The 21,471-nt window shown below is 39.9% G+C and overlaps 1 protein-coding gene across 3 annotated transcripts in view; it reads left to right on the top strand.

The window, feature by feature from the left end:
* NTNG2 (netrin G2) overlaps window positions 1-21,471 on the top strand; it is a 65,471-nt gene that overhangs the window by 5,619 nt on the left and 38,381 nt on the right. For all 3 annotated transcript variants that reach the window (XM_075260279.1, XM_075260278.1, XM_075260280.1), the window contains exon 2: window positions 8,004-8,850. In XM_075260279.1, the coding sequence (XP_075116380.1) occupies window positions 8,584-8,850 (267 nt within the window). In that variant the 5' untranslated portion in view covers window positions 8,004-8,583. The remainder of the gene's footprint in view (window positions 1-8,003; window positions 8,851-21,471) is intronic.

The raw sequence follows: 21,471 nt of genomic DNA, 5'->3' as shown, positions 1-21,471 counted from the left end.
ACAGGGGTCTTGTGGACTTTCTACCCTTTGGCCTCTTATGACCTTGCAGATGTAGCAGAGGCTGCTCAGTTTTCCTTGGCTGTATCTGTGTGTACCTGCTGAAGGGATGTAGCAGCGATGTGTTAGTGTGTTCTGATCTAGAAGGTTTCAGAAGACACCAGGTGGTTTACATTGGTCGCCAAGTGTAAGAACACTTTCACTGAGCGCTCAGCTCTGCTACATCATATACATTTGCATGTTATATGTTAGCAGGGACAGGAGCATGCGTATTTACTATATGAGACACAGATGTACAGGGACTATTAGCGGATGATATGAGCACCTTGACTGCAGATAAATAATACATCACCCGCTCTGTTACCATACAAATACCTACAGGCTCATTACACCAAATCCCCTCATTAGTGAGCCTAGTGTCTGGTGCATCTGCTCACTGAGTCACTACACAGAGTCTAGGCAGGGTTCAACAAAATTTTCTGATTATCACCTCTCCAGAATTTGCAGATATAGCAGTACTGAATTTGTTCTTGGCAAAAGTGCCCAGCTCTGCTACATCTCTACTACAATTATGGTAAAACCTCCGGTGGGTGAGAGTCACAGCCCCCACCCCCCCACCCCCTCCATGGCTGCCGGCTCATTTCCATCCTGGTTATTTCTATGTGTTATACATGGAAATTGCTGAACACCATTGTTCTCCCGGTAACTCAAATGAGAATATATGATCCATGTCTTCAAATCTGCCCATAAAAAATCACTGAACTTGCAGTCTGCGCTGTCTATAGAATCTATTGTCCCCTGTTATCAGGCTGGGATGAGGGTGACGGTAGTATTTAATGGGATGAGTGACAGGCAAAGAAGAAAACTCCTTGTCCCTGTGATCATTACTTTATATCTCCAGAGACATTTATATCCGCTGTGCTACACTATTACACGGTATGGACTAGACAGGTATATCTGCCCTGAAATCAGCGACTGTGAATATTCCCTAAAGTAAATCCTGAAACCTTAAAGCAACCTGATGTCATCTATAATTCATAACTCCGATCATAACAAGCACTTATAGATACTACAAGAAATACTATAATTCCACATCACCATTTATAAGAATATAAGTGTTATAAGACTGCCCCTATGTACAAGAATATAACTACTATAATACTACCGCCTATGTACAGGAATATAACTACTATAATACTACCGCCTATGTACAAGATTATAACTACTATAATACTACTCCTATGTACAAGAATATAACTACTATAATACTACCTCCTATGTACAAGAATATAACTACTATAATACTACTCCTATGTACAAGAATATAACTACTATAATACTACCTCCTATGTACAAGAATATAACTACTATAATACTACCTCCTATGTACAAGAATATAACTACTATAATACTACTCCTATGTACAAGAATATAACTACTATAATACTGCTCCTATGTACAAGACTATAACTACTATAATACTACCTCCTATGTACAAGAATATAACTACTATAATACTGCTCCTATGTACAAGAATATAACTACTATAATACTACCGCCTATGTACAAGAATATAACTACTATAATACTACCGCCTATGTACAGGAATATAACTACTATAATACTACCGCCTATGTACAAGATTATAACTACTATAATACTACTCCTATGTACAAGAATATAACTACTATAATACTACCTCCTATGTACAAGAATATAACTACTATAATACTACTCCTATGTACAAGAATATAACTACTATAATACTACCTCCTATGTACAAGAATATAACTACTATAATACTACCTCCTATGTACAAGAATATAACTACTATAATACTACTCCTATGTACAAGAATATAACTACTATAATACTGCTCCTATGTACAAGACTATAACTACTATAATACTACCTCCTATGTACAAGAATATAACTACTATAATACTGCTCCTATGTACAAGAATATAACTACTATAATACTACCTCCTATGTACAGGAATATAACTACTATAATACTGCCTCCTATGTACAAGAATATAACTACTATAATACTACCTCCTATGTACAAGAATATAACTACTATAATACTACCTCCTATGTACAGGAATATAACTACTATAATACTGCTCCTATGTACAAGAATATAACTACTATAATACTACCTCCTATGTACAGGAATATAACTACTATAATACTGCCTCCTATGTACAAGAATATAACTACTATAATACTACCTCCTATGTACAAGAATATAACTACTATAATACTACTCCTATGTACAAGAATATAACTACTATAATACTACCTCCTATGTACAAGAATATAACTACTATAATACTACATCCTATGTACAAGAATATAACTACTATAATACTACTCCTATGTACAAGAATATAACTACTATAATACTGCTCCTATGTACAAGAATATAACTACTATAATACTACTCCAATCTACAAGAATATAACTACAATAATACTACCTCCTATGTACAAGAATATAACTACTATAATACTACTCCTATGTACAAGAATATAACTACTATAATACTACTCCTATGTACAAGAATATAACTACAATAATACTGCCCCCTATGTACAAGAATATAACTACTATAATACTACATCCTATGTACAAGAATATAACTACTATAATACTACTCCTATGTACAAGAATATAACTACAATAATACTGCCCCCTATGTACAAGAATATAACTACTATAATACTACATCCTATGTACAAGAATATAACTACTATAATACTACTCCTATGTACAAGAATATAACTACTATAATACTACTCCAATCTACAAGAATATAACTACAATAATACTACCTCCTATGTACAAGAATATAACTACTATAATACTACTCCTATGTACAAGAATATAACTACTATAATACTACTCCTATGTACAAGAATATAACTACAATAATACTGCCCCCTATGTACAAGAATATAACTACTATAATACTACATCCTATGTACAAGAATATAACTACTATAATACTACTCCTATGTACAAGAATATAACTACAATAATACTGCCCCCTATGTACAAGAATATAACTACTATAATACTACATCCTATGTACAAGAATATAACTACTATAATACTACTCCTATGTACAAGAATATAACTACTATAATACTACTCCAATCTACAAGAATATAACTACAATAATACTACCTCCTATGTACAAGAATATAACTACTATAATACTACTCCTATGTACAAGAATATAACTACTATAATACTACTCCTATGTACAAGAATATAACTACAATAATACTGCCCCCTATGTACAAGAATATAACTACTATAATACTACATCCTATGTACAAGAATATAACTACTATAATACTACCTCCTTAGAAAATTGATAATAGACATTGATAAGCCATCAGACCTGTGTACTATATAAGTATATACGATATATTATTTCTTTCTTCTTGGACATTAGACATTTTCTCTTTTTTGTTCCCTCCTCCCGTTAAGAAACATGCCGCCATCTTGAACGCCTCTAATGTTTCAATGTTGTCATTTTTTTAAAAAATTCTATTTATTAGATTTCCATCGATTACCCCCTGAAGTTTTTCGCTGCGTCATTCTCTCTAGATATTCATTTCCTTCTATTAGTTAGTGCTGTCCCTTTAAATCAAACATTTTCCACTTGTTGCCTCTTAGGGGTTAATTATTCTATTACCGGAGATTTAATGAGGTTTTTTTTTATTATTTTTGTCCGCACGGTTTCCCTCCTGCACCAGTAACACTTGTAGATGAAAAGTCTCCGACATTAATTGGGAACCGCATGAGACGTGGGGTTGTGCAGATGAGATGGTGGACAGGAGCCGCCATGTAATAATCTTCCACAGGCATTAATGGGGAGGGGGCGCTCTGTGTTTGAGGCACGGAAGATGAGGTGCGCTGCTCAGAGCCATCTCAATAACATTCGGATCTACGGGATGAGAGATGGATTTTTGGCCGCTCCAGTCATTTGTCTCAATCAAGTGGTCTTCATCTTTGGGAGGGGGACGAAAGAGACCTTAACGTAGATATATGAATGCTATAACTCAGATCAATGTGTGCATACTATTCCCACAGCTCCCGGCCTGCAAAACCTAATATTTGCTCTTGATTTTCTTGTAGATTTCAGCCCTGACCCCGGCAACATGAACATGCCTGGCCGCTGCCTAATAATAAAGTCCCAAATACACTTAAAGGGACAGGACTCCACTTTCCAGGGAGACCCCCGGGAGCTCAGGGCACATAGTGGACAACCATTCTATAAAACTCACATCTACTGGTCTACAAATGTCTTCACGGCCACATTTCATTGTCTAGGGACTCCGATCCTCCGAATATTCGTAACCAGCAATGTGTGGGAGTAAAAACCCCAATATCCACATTCCAAGTATCAGTCTATTGTTGTCCCTTGTGGATAGGGGCTCTAGTTAGTGGCACTTTGGGTAGGGGGTCTCAATAAGCCCTTGGCTAGGGTATTTATTTGCATGGCTATGGGGGACGCAGAGGTCCTGGCACTGATGGGGGTCTATATTTATCCCTGAAAAAGGTTTCTGGGACAGGTCATCAGTTGAAGATCACTAAGGGTCTGACACGCAGGACCTACGCTGATCAGCTGCATTTGGATGAACATTGTGGACTCTACAGAAAATTAAGCATAGCACCACATATGGTATAGTGGTTGTGCTTGGTATTACAGTTCAGTTGTGAACAGGACATGTGACCGATGTACGTAACGTAACATGGCTCAGGGAGCACCGCATGAAACATCTGTGGATTCTAAGGATAGGGCCAAGGAAATCCCTTTAAGGAGGCCCCCGTAATATAAATGGCATATGAGGAGCCCTGTTACGCATACCTCCCAACTTTTGAAGAACCGAAAGAGGGACAAAATGTGCGGCCCGCTATGCGCGCCGCGGCAAATTTAGCCCCGCCCACTTTTGTGTTGACTCCACCCACTCGTTAATTTTTCATGTGCCCGCACACAGTATAATCCTCCTACAGTCACCCGTAAATTATATGTCCCCCCTCTATCTCTCCCCCAGTTTCATATACACCCTTCATCTGCCCCCAGTTTCATGTCCCTCTTCCATCTCTGCCCCCAGATTCATGTCCCTCCATCTCTGCCCCCAGATTCATGTCCCCACATCTCTGCCCCCAGATTCATGTCCCACATCTCTGCCCCCAGATTCATGTCCCCCATCTCTGCCCCAGATTCATGTCCCCCATCTCTGCCCTCAGATTCATGTCCTCTCCATCTCTGCCCCCAGATTCATGTCCCCCATCTCTGCCCCCAGTTTCATGTCCACTCCATCTCTGCCCCAGATTCATGTCCCCACATCTCTGCCCCCAGATTCCTGTCCCTCCATATCTGCCCCCAGATTCATGTCCCCACATCTCTGCCCCCAGATTCCTGTCCCTCCATCTCTGCCCCCAGATTCATGTCCCCCAATCTCTGCCCCCAGATTCATGTCCCTCCATCTCTGCCCCCAGATTCATGTCCCTCCATATCTGCCCCCAGATTCATGTCCCCACATCTCTGCCCCCAGATTCATGTCCCACATCTCTGCCCCCAGATTCCTGTCCCTCCATCTCTGCCCCCAGATTCATGTCCCACATCTCTGCCCCCAGATTCCTGTCCCTCCATCTCTGCCCCCAGATTCATGTCCCCCATCTCTGCCCCCAGATTCATGTCCTCTCCATCTCTGCCCCCAGTGTCATGCCGTCCTCTCCTTCATCTGCCCCCAGATTCACGTTCCACCTCCACATTAAACTTACCTTCTCCTCCGCTCCCTCGCCGCTCTCTGCCCGCCTCTCTCGCTGACACATGCGGCTGAAGGAAGGAGCTGACACAGGTCAGCTCCTCGCTTCGCCGCTGCCCGCCTCTCTCCCTGACACATGCGGCTGAAGCTGCTCGCTTCGCCGCTGCGTCTCTCTCTCGCTGACACATGCGGCTGAAGCGAGGAGCTGACCTGTGTCAGCTCCTCGCTTCGCCGCTGCCGCCGGCTCCTGGCTTGTACATCGCGTCTGCAAGCCAGGAGCCGGCGGCAGCAGCGAAGCGAGGAGCTGACACAGGTCAGCTCCTCGCTTCAGCCGCATGTGTCAGCGAGAGAGACGCAGCGGCGAAGCGAGCACGCGAGCAGCTTCAGTCGCATGTGTCAGGGAGAGAGGCGGGCAGCGGTGAAGCGAGGAGCTGACCTGTGTCAGCTCCTTGCTTCAGCCGCATATGTGTTCAACTCAGATCTGCGTCCTCTGGACGCAGATCTGAGTTGAAATCGGGACATACCTCCCTCCAACCGGGACCGCGGGACATGTCACCCAAATCGTGACTGTCCCGCGGAAATCGGGACGGTTGGGAGGTATGCTGTTACGCCACTAAATGCGGATGCTGCAAAGTGAATCATTACTCCAGGGGAATACAGGCCTAGCAATGGTACATGTATAGGCCGAAGGTGGAGCCGCTATGTGGCCCTCAGACAGAAGGGGCCCATTATTTTGTGTGGTGAGTTGGCAGGAATTTGGCCCAAAGGTCATCAAAAGAGGAGACTAGGAGCAGCTCATCCAGAGTCTTCTGTCCAGTAGAGTACCCAGAATCCTCCGGGGTCCAGGCTCTAACACAGTAATGGTCCAGCGGGAGACCCCCAAATTTGATGGGCCCTATGGTCTGTTTGCTAGGTTGTCCCTGAATCATGGTATTGACATTGCTTCCCTCTTGTGATGAGGGGTACACATTGGTCTATGCAGTGGCCCCCTCTCCCCCCCCAGCCTAGGCCACGCCTCCACTTCCTGTCCGCTTGCCTCTTTTTGTTACATTGTAATCTCGCCTGTTTTTAATATACACATTTAATATATACGGAAGTGAAATTTTAATTTTTAATTCGCTTCTGTTATGACCTAAATTGCTTTTCTCTTGTAAAATATTTAAGCCCTCTTCATGAATACCACGACAGTCCGCGGCGACAAACGCGGCATTTCTATTAGTTTTATGGGATTTAATTGCTGTATTTCCCACGCTGCCCTTTGTCGCTTTGTTTAGCGCTTAATATATGTTTCCCAATTAAATACCTTCCGTGTCCTCCTCTGAATACAGACCTTTCAGGGTGAAAAGTTTTCGAAATATCTTTGTGTTTGTGGCAAGAGCTTTTCTGTCTATGTCCACATGACAACACTTACTGTCCCTATAGGAACCTTGCGTCTCATTGCAATGAATCGCTCATATGCTACAAAAATACTTGCTGGATTCTGATTGGTTATTGTGAAGCCCGGTATCCCTGTGATCTCATATAGAAAGGTCTGAGCCCAAGGAAAGGTAGACTTGTCATAGGGACGTATACAAAGGGAAAGCAAGAAGGGGCAACAGCTTAAGTGTCCAATAAGATGGCAGGAAGGGTGTTTCCAACACCAGTCTTTATATCCCCTTCACTTGCAGAGGGTGCGTCTTAATTTTAAGCAGGTGCATGCTTCTTGATAAATAAGGTGCCCCCTCTGCAGGGCTATGGCACAAATGATTATGATCATGGCCCCATCCACATCGCTCCCCTTGCCCTGCCCCCCTTCCAGGAAAGGAAAAAAAAATTGCAATTTGCAAAATTTTTCTTTCACTTTTTCATGCCTTGTACTCGCAAATAATTATAGTTGTGTTCTGAGAGAGCAGAAATGCAGTGCAAAGCATAGAGGAGCAGCAGGCCGAACCTGAGACAGGCCATGGATTGGGACGACCTCTGAGCTGGAGTCACTGATCTTAGCTGTAGGATCGTAACGTCCCCCATCAGCAGTGTTTTCTTCTTGGACATTGGCTTTATTTCTCCCTTGGGTTATGAAATAAAAGCAATTATCCTGCGAGGAAAGCGATGTCTCCATAGAAAAGACAAAGCATCTGTTGTGTGGATGTGGTTGGCAGATAGAATAGCTGAGGACCGAGATCCAAAGCACGTTGTTATTTTCTTCCCCATGTAAACATGTCCGCTTTATCCTTGCAGGCGCTGCTGGTTGAGATCGTTCCTTGGTTCCTGGAATTCAGATAAACACAGGGATGTCTCAGCGAGAAGACGACAACCTTCCCTGAGTGCCTGGGCCAGCTCACCTCTCAAGGCTTCCTTCTTCCAACCTCAGCAGATGCCACTTACAAGGTTTCGGCTCTTGGATTTTAAGGTTCTTGCATAAACAGTCTTGGACTCCAGAAGATTGGTTAAGGAGTGTGGAGCACCTTCTGAGCCTTCATGTGCACCATCTAGCCTAAAAATGAGAAAATGCTCACCTGCTAAAATAATGGTCCCATTGTGTTCTCCTGATCTGTGCACCAGAGATGACTTTCTAAGTCTTGCCTAACACTTCTATGAGTCAATGCAGAGACAAAGAGACCCAGAGAGTTGGGAAATATCTATGCAGCACCTAGAACGTCTTGTAGATGTTCTGTCTAAGCTCTCCAGATTTGTGAATGTACGATACATGACTATCTATACATAGCTGGACAGCCCCATAGTATCAGTATAACCACCAATGAGGTGTTTCCATGCTGATCCTGGCAGTAGCAGATAAGCCCCCTCAAGTTCCCCCTCTATGTTACTTGGTCAACTCCGCTCCCGGAGGACACCGCCATCCGCTCCAGCTGCCATGCTGCCTTTGGCTGTCTTCTTCTTACACTACCTGCCTATGGCATTGGGACACTATGACATCTGTAAATCCTGGGTGACGTCTGATGACGGCCCTTCCTGGGAATACTATGCCTGTCAACCAAAGCCTATGGTGATGAAAGAGTATGCTATAGTCAAGGTGGACCCTCCTGGAATTACCTGTGGTGACCCCGCGGAGTATTTCTGCACACATGTAAGTATTGTTGTATGTAGAGGACTACTGCATAATGCTGAGCTATGAGATTACATATATATATATATATATATATATATATATATATATATAGATAGATAGATAGATAGATAGATAGATATATCATATTCTACAGTATTTCGTTACATGGGCTGTTTTGTTACTTGCAGTACCACAGTTCACCTTTCAATGGTAACTTTTACCCATAGACATTAATACAACAGCGCCCCCCCAAACTCATTCCTATTTTTACAAGAACATGCACCTACAGAGACAGAAAAAGTAGGTACCATGGGCCCTACCACATGGAGCTGCCCAGCACCCCTTGTGAATAGATGTCCTGGCCCCAATCTTTACTAGCACTACCCGTGGGACTAGACCATAGCATGGGTCATGTCACCCTGTTTTCCGGCTCCAAGTGGATGTGGGCCCCTAAATTATTCATTCACAGTGACCCCACCATCTACTCAACCCTCAAGCCCATTGAATGTGATATCTGGCCTATGCCAGCCTGTTCTCCTATGAGCATTGGCCCCACTATTGCTGTTCGACTCCTGGGATGGGGGGATCAGGTCAAGTAAAGAAGCAGCACTGAGAATTTTGCTATTCAACCCAATTTGACAATTCCTAAGTATCATTTATAAATCTTTTGCAAATTCAACCTGAAAAATTGTTAAAAAATAAATAAATTAGACTTTAAATATTTTTTTGGAATCTGCAGAGAGTTAATGTCTTTTCAATGATTTGCAAGGCCTTCTCCTATCAGACTGTGTGACATCCTGAGACGTGCCGGCATGAACATCCCACAATTATCCCGGCTGATCAGTATTCCTCTTCAATAATCTGTCTTTCAAATGAGCTGATTTTTATTTTCCGTGATGAAATATTGATGTGTTTGCTGCAAGGTCCTCTCAGAAGTCTCTCTGTATCCAGCGCTCATCCCGCATAAGCTTTTAAACATCACTACCCTTTTCCTACTTTGTAGGCATTTCTGAGTCTTGCAATCAATAATGCACTTAGGGCCGACGGTAGTTTATGATGAGTACGAGGCCCGGACCACTATCCAGGGGCCACAGTGCCGGAAAAGAGAAGGACTAACACCCAGAACTTCCTTCCTTAATTTATTTATTTTTTACACTTTTTGTCATAGATAACAGAGTGAAAATATAAATATGCAAATAAGCAATAGTATATGCAAATGCAATATGTAGAACAATATAACTACTATAATGCCGCCCCCTATGTACAAGAATATAACTACTATAATACTACCTCCTATGTACAAGAATATAACTACTATAATACTGCTCCTATGTACAAGAATATAACTACTATAATACTACTCCTATGTACAAGAATATAACTACTATAATACTACCTCCTATGTACAAGAATATAACTACTATAATACTGTCTCCTATGTACAAGAATAAAACTACTATAATACTACTCCTATATACAAGAATATAACTACTATAATACTACTCCTATATACAAGAATATAACTACTATAATACTACTCCTATGTACAAGAATATAACTACTATAATACTACCTCCTATGTACAAGAATATAACTACTATAATACTACCTCCTATGTACAAGAATATAACTACTATAATACTGCTCCTATGTACAAGAATATAACTACTATAATACTACCTCCTATGTACAAGAATGTAACTACTATAATACTACTCCTATATACAAGAATATAACTACTATAATACTACTCCTATGTACAAGAATATAACTACTATAATACTACTCCTATGTACAAGAATATAACTACTATAATACTACTCCTATGTACAAGAATATAACTACTATAATACTACTCCTATGTACAAGAATATAACTACTATAATACTACTCCTATGTACAAGAATATAACTACTATAATACTACTCCTATATACAAGAATATAACTACTATAATACTACTCCTATGTACAAGAATATAACTACTATAATACTACTCCTATGTACAAGAATATAACTACTATAATACTGCTCCTATGTACAAGAATATAACTACTATAATACTACCTCCTATGTACAAGAATATAACTACTATAATACTACCTCCTATGTACAAGAATATAACTACTATAATACTACCTCCTATGTACAAGAATATAACTACTATAATACTACTCCTATGTACAAGAATATAACTACTATAATACTGCTCCTATGTACAAGAATATAACTACTATAATACTACTCCTATATACAAGAATATAACTACTATAATACTACTCCTATGTACAAGAATATAACTACTATAATACTGCTCCTATGTACAAGAATATAACTACTATAATACTACCTCTTACATACAAGAATATAACTACTATAATACTGCTCCTATGTACAAGAATATAACTACTATAATACTGCTCCTATGTACAAGAATATAACTACTATAATACTACTCCTATATACAAGAATATAACTACTATAATACTACTCCTATGTACAAGAATATAACTACTATAATACTACTCCTATGTACAAGAATATAACTACTATAATACTGCTCCTATGTACAAGAATATAACTACTATAATACTACCTCCTATGTACAAGAATATAACTACTATAATACTGCCCCCTATGTACAAGAATATAACTACTATAATACTACTCCTATGTACAAGAATATAACTACTATAATACTACTCCTATGTACAAGAATATAACTACTATAATACTACCTCCTATGTACAAGAATATAACTACTATAATACTGCTCCTATGTACAAGAATATAACTACTATAATACTACTCCTATGTACAAGAATATAACTACTATAATACTACTCCTATGTACAAGAATATAACTACTATAATACTACCTCCTATGTACAAGAATATAACTACTATAATACTGCTCCTATGTACAAGAATATAACTACTATAATACTACCTCCTATGTACAAGAATATAACTACTATAATACTGCTCCTATGTACAAGAATATAACTACTATAATACTACTCCTATGTACAAGAATATAACTACTATAATACTACCTCCTATGTACAAGAATATAACTACTATAATACTGCTCCTATGTACAAGAATATAACTACTATAATACTGCTCCTATGTACAAGAATATAACTACTATAATACTACTCCTATGTACAAGAATATAACTACTATAATACTACTCCTATGTACAAGAATATAACTACTATAATACTACCTCCTATGTACAAGAATATAACTACTATAATACTACTCCTATATACAAGAATATAACTACTATAATACTACTCCTATGTACAAGAATATAACTACTATAATACTACCTCCTATGTACAAGAATATAACTACTATAATACTACCTCCTATGTACAAGAATATAACTACTATAATACTGCTCCTATGTACAAGAATATAACTACTATAATACTACCTCCTATGTACAAGAATGTAACTACTATAATACTACTCCTATATACAAGAATATAACTACTATAATACTACTCCTATGTACAAGAATATAACTACTATAATACTACTCCTATGTACAAGAATATAACTACTATAATACTACTCCTATGTACAAGAATATAACTACTATAATACTACTCCTATGTACAAGAATATAACTACTATAATACTACTCCTATGTACAAGAATATAACTACTATAATACTACTCCTATATACAAGAATATAACTACTATAATACTACTCCTATGTACAAGAATATAACTACTATAATACTACTCCTATGTACAAGAATATAACTACTATAATACTGCTCCTATGTACAAGAATATAACTACTATAATACTACCTCCTATGTACAAGAATATAACTACTATAATACTACCTCCTATGTACAAGAATATAACTACTATAATACTACCTCCTATGTACAAGAATATAACTACTATAATACTACTCCTATGTACAAGAATATAACTACTATAATACTGCTCCTATGTACAAGAATATAACTACTATAATACTACTCCTATATACAAGAATATAACTACTATAATACTACTCCTATGTACAAGAATATAACTACTATAATACTGCTCCTATGTACAAGAATATAACTACTATAATACTACCTCTTACATACAAGAATATAACTACTATAATACTGCTCCTATGTACAAGAATATAACTACTATAATACTGCTCCTATGTACAAGAATATAACTACTATAATACTACTCCTATATACAAGAATATAACTACTATAATACTACTCCTATGTACAAGAATATAACTACTATAATACTACTCCTATGTACAAGAATATAACTACTATAATACTGCTCCTATGTACAAGAATATAACTACTATAATACTACCTCCTATGTACAAGAATATAACTACTATAATACTGCCCCCTATGTACAAGAATATAACTACTATAATACTACTCCTATGTACAAGAATATAACTACTATAATACTACTCCTATGTACAAGAATATAACTACTATAATACTACCTCCTATGTACAAGAATATAACTACTATAATACTGCTCCTATGTACAAGAATATAACTACTATAATACTACTCCTATGTACAAGAATATAACTACTATAATACTACTCCTATGTACAAGAATATAACTACTATAATACTACCTCCTATGTACAAGAATATAACTACTATAATACTGCTCCTATGTACAAGAATATAACTACTATAATACTACCTCCTATGTACAAGAATATAACTACTATAATACTGCTCCTATGTACAAGAATATAACTACTATAATACTACCTCCTATGTACAAGAATATAACTACTATAATACTACTCCTATGTACAAGAATATACTATAATAGGCGACTGTTGCAAAGAAAAGCCCTATAGAATCGGGAAGTGTAGTGGTCAGAGTGAAAATTGCAGGGTATAGTACCATATTTTTTATTTTATAAATACAGATAGAGAGATGACAAATGAAAAATAAAATGATCTAATATCTAATATGCTTAATATAAAATCTTGCTTTTTTGTTATGGGTCACTTTCAGGGTCAGGGGTCGCCGTCCTTTCCATTCTTTAGTAATATTCTCTGTCTGTGTTTTACTCCTGATATGTGATCTCTGAATCCATTTGATCCAAAGGGCAGAGCCCATCTGTGCTGTATCCAAGGGCTGTTAGTAGCGGGTATTCGGTACTGCCTAGATGTGACTATACACAGAAGAGCCCTGTAGGGGGGGCTAATGCCAGTGATTGACAAGAAGTTGTGCAGTAGCTGTGGCAGCTGCTTACTGGTGTTGCTGGGCACAATGGTCGGAAGTTGGGGCTGTCACGCGTCCGCTGCTGTCGTCTGGCCAAACCTCCTGGATCCTGTATACTAGACTGTAAGTGTATATCATACATTATGTAAATGAGCCGTCACTTGGAGGATGCCATTGCCTTAATGTAAGAAGCAGAAGGAAGCTGGAAGGATAAAGACGTCTTAATTCATGGTGAAGGATGCGGTGTTCTTCTGTGTAAAGTTACAGGACTTGGTTTGCATTGTAAATGATTATGAAAATTTAAAGGGGTTTCCCATCTGTCTTTGCATCCTGACCTCACAGACATGTGACCACTGAGGGCAGCACCGCAGGAGGGGTGCCCATGGTGGACTTGCTGACCAGCCCCTTTAAGGCTTATTCACTGACTCAGGCAGTAGTAATAGCAGGTGACACAGTTAACCACTCGTTTACTCCATGTCTGCTCTGCCACCGGTCACATCTGAATTGAGTTGCAGTGTGTGTCAAAAATCGCCGTACGAAAAAGTCAAATTTTTTCATCTGGTGGACACGATGCACCCCACCATAGCTATGTGACCTCCGGTGTAGAGGTCCTCCAGCACGTTGTTTTGGTCCTCCAACGGACCAGAACAACAGATAGGCCAAAGCTAGTGTGACGCAGGTGACTTCTCCTTCTTTGGTCATTTTTGGTACTGACTACCTACCATGGAGATTCTGTGACACGGTCGTCACCATTACAATTTGGCAGTTGTCAGATATTTACATTTTTCTTGCGTTCACCGTATTGACTGTTCACTTGCTGTCTGATATATCTCACCCTCCCCACCCCTAGAGGCGCCATTGTCACCAGAACATCCATGCCATTCACGTCACTGGCTTTAACATTTTGGATAATGGGTGTATTTTGGTGCCCAAAAAACTCAACCTTTGATTCAGAGGAAGACAGAACAATGATCCGCTTCCCCAAGGGTGCATGTACTTAAGTTTCCTTTAGGGGCCAGGACGGGCAGGGGGGCTAATTCTAATTCTTTTCTGACCCATAAATACCCTGGATAAGTATAACTTGTTGCATGTGATGGGTTAGTACATTGGACAGTTCCCCTGCCCGACCCTGTAAGCCCCCACGTGACGTGTATGTGTGGCTGGACTGGCTTACTATCCGGCAGATGGGTGCGGAGACCTCGGTGTAGATCAGCTGATACTTGGAGTACAGATGGCCGGGAGGGAGCGATGGGGACGTGTGACCTGCTCGCTCCTCCAGCTCTCAGCCCAAACACACACAGATTATCCTCTTATCCTTAGTATAGAAAACACAGGGCGGTTAACCCCTGGCGTACCAGGGACTGGCACTCCTATAGGCATCTCAGCTGCTTCATATCCACCTCACTGTTGAAGACCTGACACCCCTGTCCTCGGTAGAGTTGGAAGTGGTCAGAAATCCTAAATATCAGATCTAAGATGGAATCAATGGGAATAAGCGTCATCATGCAACTTTTACATTGACTTATATGGGGAGGAAGCAAAAAGTGTAACACACATAACCTATATGCACCCAGCATTGTTTTGCAGAGCTTGCGGTGTACTCTTATTGACAAGTATGTTAAATTGTAACGCCAGCTATTGTCGTGTGCATCGAATGGCGACAGATCTGGTGTCCGCAGTCAGCGCCGTCCCCTGTGCTTGGGGAGATCTCTGAGTTTGTTGTGGTGCGCAGTGTCCTCATATGCAGGATTAGTGATAAAATTGTAATAACCATGTAAGAGGATCACAAATCCCCCGCGGCCTTATTAAAGAGCTCCACCGTCTTTAAGTACACAATTCAGCCTCAGTGTTGTCCTAGAACACAGCTGTCCGAAATCCTCAACCCCGGGACACCGAGCCCCTGATCTAGAGGTACAGTCCACCCTGTGCCTAAAATCTTTATCACACACGATAAGCTTAGATACACAGATTAACAGACAGTATCACGTGACTTATATGACTTTAGATACTCTAATCAACACACAGTATATCAAATGATCAGCTTAGATACATAAATCAACAGGCAAAATCACACATGGTGAGCTTAGATACACCACTAGGCAGACAGTAGATCATTAGACAGTATCACGCATAATAGAGTTAGATACACAACTCAATATCATACATGATGGTATTAGATACATGGCAAAGAAGACAGTATTACACGTGATGTGATTAGATACTTGGCTGAACAGACACATGGTAGGCTTAGATACACAGCTCAGCAGTCAGTATCACACAGGATAGGATTAGATATACAGCTCAGCAGACTGTATCACACAGGATAGGATTAGATACACAGCTCAGTATACAGTATCACACAGGATAGGATTAGATACACAGCTCAGCAGACAGTATCACACAGGATAGGATTAGATACACAGCTCAGCAGACAGTATCACACAGGATAGGATTAGATACACAGCTCAGTATACAGTATCACACAGGATAGGATTAGATACACAGCTCAGCACACAGTATCACACAGGATAGGATTAGATACACAGCTCAGTATACAGTATCACACAGGATAGGATTAGATACACAGCTCAGTATACAGTATTACACATGATGTGATTAGATACACAGCTCAACAGGCAGTATCACACATGGTAGGCTTAGATACACAGCTCAGCAGACTGTATCACACAGGATAGGATTAGATACACAGCTCAGTATACAGTATCACACAGAATAGGATTAGATACACAGCTCAGCATACAGTATCACACAGGAGAGGATTAGATACACAGCTCAGTATACAGTATCACACAGGATAGGATTAGATACAGCTCAGCAGACTGTATCACACAGGATAGGATTAGATACACAGCTCAGCAGTCAGTATCACAAAGGATAGGATTAGATACAGCTCAGCAGACTGTATCACACAGGATAGGATTAGATACACAGCTCAGTATACAGTATCACACAGGATAGGATTAGATATACAGCTCAGTATACAGTATCACACAGGATAGGATTAGATACACAGCTCAGTATACCGTATCACACAGGATAGGATTAGATACACAGCTCAGTATACAGTATCACACAGGATAGGATTAGATACACAGCTCAGTATACAGTATCACACAGGATAGGATTAGATACACAGCTCAGCAGACAGTATCACACAGGATAGGATTAGATACACAGCTCAGCACACAGTATCACACAGGATAGGATTAGATACACAGCTCAGCACACAGTATCACACAGGATAGGATTAGATACACAGCTCAGCAGACAGTATCACACAGGATAGGATTAGATACACAGCTCAGCAGACTGTATCACACAGGATAGGATTAGATACACAGCTCAGCAGACTGTATCACACAGGATAGGATTAGATACACAGCTCAGCAGACTGTATCACACATGGTAGGCTTAGATACACTAACTAAATAGCCTGCTGTCCCCATAAAGGATATATTTGCAGCATAATGGGTTAATAACGGTATATACAGACCCGCTTGCTTTTGTACTAGAGTTCACACTGTGCTTCTTTCTACCAAGGTCTCTTAGATCTATTGTAGTGAATGAGGAAGGAGGTGACAGACCTGAGGAGAAGCTTCTGAAACTGAATGACTAAAGAGATGGTCTTCACTTTATAGCGGGAGGTTTAGGTTAATAATGTGGAGCCTGGTCCGGGGCAGCGGGACTGGCAGTTTCCCTCAGCCTCTCATCCCTTCACATTATATGGTGGTGTACAGAGAGTGGTGTCAATGACATAAAAAGGCTTCATTCACCCATACAGGCCTCGTTTCCCATAGCAACCAATGACAGCACAGCTTTCATTTTCCCACAGCAGTTTAAGGAATGTAAGCTGAGCTCTGATTGGCTGATTCCAGGGACAGACATTACAAGTTTCAAGAACGTATTCATGTACTGAATGTGGTGTTATATGGTAGAAGTGATGGGCTGAGTAGTCCCCGCCACCTTCAAGGAATGGAGAGTGACCGAAACCTGAGGAAACGGTGTAGAAGCCCTGACTATATAGTTCAGTGCACGCTAGTGCTCTCTGTTATCAGCAACCGGAGCGATGGCAGTGTCCTTCAATAGTTCTTGTTCTATCAGTCTGGTGAATGAGATCATGTAGATCCATCAGGCCTCGGCCTACTTGCAGTTCCGTGTATTTCATTACATACATGACATAGAGTCCGACCATGCAACTGATATGAAGCCCCTGGAGAGATAGCTCAGCAGACACCATCATACATAATGAAATTAGATACAGCGCTCGGAAGACTGTATCATACAGTCCTATGAAAAAGTTTGGGCACCCCTATTAATCTTAATCATTTTTAGTTCTAAATATTTTGGTATTTGCAACAGCCATTTCAGTTTGATATATCTAATAACTGATGGACACAGTAATATTTCAGGATTGAAATGAGGTTTATTGTACTAACAGAAAATGTGCAATATGCATTAAACCAAAATTTGACCGGTGCAAAAGTATGGGCACCTCAACAGAAAAGTGACATTAATATTTAGTAGATCCTCCTTTTGCAAAGATAACAGCCTCTAGTCGCTTCCTGTAGCTTTTAATCAGTTCCTGGATCCTGGATAAAGGTATTTTGGACAAACAATTCAAGTTCAGTTAAGTTAGATGGTCGCCGAGCATGGACAGCCCGCTTCAAATCATCCCACAGATGTTCAATGATATTCAGGTCTGGGGACTGGGATGGCCATTCCAGAACATTGTAATTGTTCCTCTGCATGAATGCCTGAGGATTTGGAGCGGTGTTTTGGATCATTGTCTTGCTGAAATATCCATCCCCGGCGTAACTTCAACTTCGTCACTGATTCTTGAACATTATTCTCAAGAATCTGCTGATACTGAGTGGAATCCATGCGACTCTCAACTTTAACAAGATTCCCGATGCCGGCATTGGCCACACAGCCCCAAAGCATGATGGAACCTCCACCAAATTTTACAGTGGGTAGCATGTGTTTTTCTTGGAATGCTGTTTCTTTTTGGACGCCATGCATAACGCCTTTTTTTTATAACCAAACAACTCAATTTTTGTTTCCAAAATGAAGCTGCCTTGTCCAAATGTGCTTTTTCATACCTCAGGCAACTCTATTTGTGGCGTACGTGCAGAAACGGCTTCTTTCTCATCACTCTCCCATACAGCTTCTATTTGTGCAAAGTGCGCTGTATAGTTGACCGATGCACAGTGACACCATCTGCAGCAAGATGATGCTGCAGCTCTTTGGAGGTGGTCTGTGGATTGTCCTTGACTGTTCTCACCATTCTTCTTCTCTGCCTTTCTGATATTTTTCTTGGCCTGCCACTTCTGGGCTTAACAAGAACTGTCCCTGTGGTCTTCCATTTCCTTACTATGTTCCTCACAGTGGAAACTGACAGGTTAAATCTCTGAGACAACGTTTTGTATCCTTCCCCTGAACAACTATGTTGAACAATCTTTGTTTTCAGATCATTTGAGAGCGGGCTGTCCATGTTCGGCGACCATCAAACTTAACTGAACTTGAATTGTTTTGTAGAAAGAAATGGTCCAAAATACCTTCATCCAGGATCCAGGAACTGATTAAAAGCTACAGGAAGCGACTAGAGGCTGTTATCTTTGCAAAAGGAGGATCTACTAAATATTAATGTCACTTTTCTGTTGAGGTGCCCATACTTTTGCACCGGTCAAATTTTGGTTTAATGCATATTGCGCATTTTCTGCTAGTACAATAAACCTCATTTCAATCCTGAAATATTACTGTGTCCATCAGTTATTAGATATATCAAACTGAAATGGCTGTTGCAAATACCAAAATATTTAGAACTAAAAATGATTAAGATTAATAGGGGTGCCCAAACTTTTTCATAGGACTGTATGTGATAGGTTTAGATACACAGCTCAGCAGTCAGTATCACACAGGATAGGATTAGATACACAGCTAAGTATACAGTATCACACAGGATAGGATTAGATACACAGCTAAGTATACAGTATCACACAGGATAGGATTAGATACACAGCTCAGCAGTATCACACAGGATTGGATTAGGTACACAGCTCAGTATACAGTATCACACAGGATAGGATTAGATACACAGCTCAGTATACAGTATCACACAGGATAGGATTAGATACACAGCTCAGAAGTCAGTATCACACAGGATAGGATTAGATACACAGCTCAGTATACAGTATCACACAGGATAGGATTAGATACACAGCTCAGTATGCAGTATCACACAGGATAGGATTAGATACACAGCTCAGTATACAATATCACACAGGATAGGATTAGATACACAGCTCAGCACACAGTATCACACAGGATAGGATTAGATACACAGCTCAGTATACAGTATCACACAGGATAGGATTAGATACACAGCTCAGTATACAGTATCACACAGGATAGGATTAGATACACAGCTCAGCAGTCAGTATCACACAGGATAGGATTAGATACACAGCTCAGCAGTCAGTATCACACAGGATAGGATTAGATACACAGCTCAGCAGTATCACACATGATAGGGATTAGATACACAGCTCAGCAGTATCACACAGGATAGGATTAGATACACAGCTCAGCAGACAGTATCACACAGGATAGGATTAGATACACAGCTCAGTATACAGTATCACACAGGATAGGATTAGATACACAGCTCAGCAGTCAGTATCACACAGGATAGGATTAGATACAGCTTAGCAGTCAGTATCACACAGGATAGGATTAGATACAGCTCAGCAGTCAGTATCACACAGGATAGGATTAGATACACAGCTCAGCAGTCAGTATCACACAGGATAGGATTAGATACACAGCTCAGAAGTCAGTATCACACAGGATAGGATTAGATACACAGCTCAGTATGCAGTATCACACAGGATAGGATTAGATACACAGCTCAGTATACAGTATCACACAGGATAGGATTAGATACAGTGACCAGTGGTTGGAGAACACTTTGCTTAGTGCTAGTGTGGGAGAGGGAAAGAAAATTTTTTTAAAAAAATGAAAAGAATAGACATCCCCTCCCAAAAAAATTTTAATTAGTGACATAAACTTTTTTTTACATATATATAAATTGTTTGCTGCCAATTATCCCATATTTCGGCGATGAGACGCTGCCGGCAACGGAGCGACTGACTCAGAAATCGCTGCCTTATCCAATGTATTTAATGAGTGCCATCAAGGGGAATCAATAGGTATTGCAGCGTGCGCTTTAACGGGAGAGAAACCAAGAAGGAAAATCTTTATATTGTAGAGATTTACTGCCTGATATTTTTTTCTTAGAATTTATACATATCTATATAAATATACTCGTATATGTGTGTATATAGTGGTTATTCGTCATCTTGTCACATATCTA

This window comes from Leptodactylus fuscus, chromosome 11 (genome assembly GCF_031893055.1).
Source record: "Leptodactylus fuscus isolate aLepFus1 chromosome 11, aLepFus1.hap2, whole genome shotgun sequence".
NCBI lineage: Eukaryota > Metazoa > Chordata > Amphibia > Anura > Leptodactylidae > Leptodactylus > Leptodactylus fuscus.
This window is presented reverse-complemented; position numbering and strand designations above follow the sequence as displayed.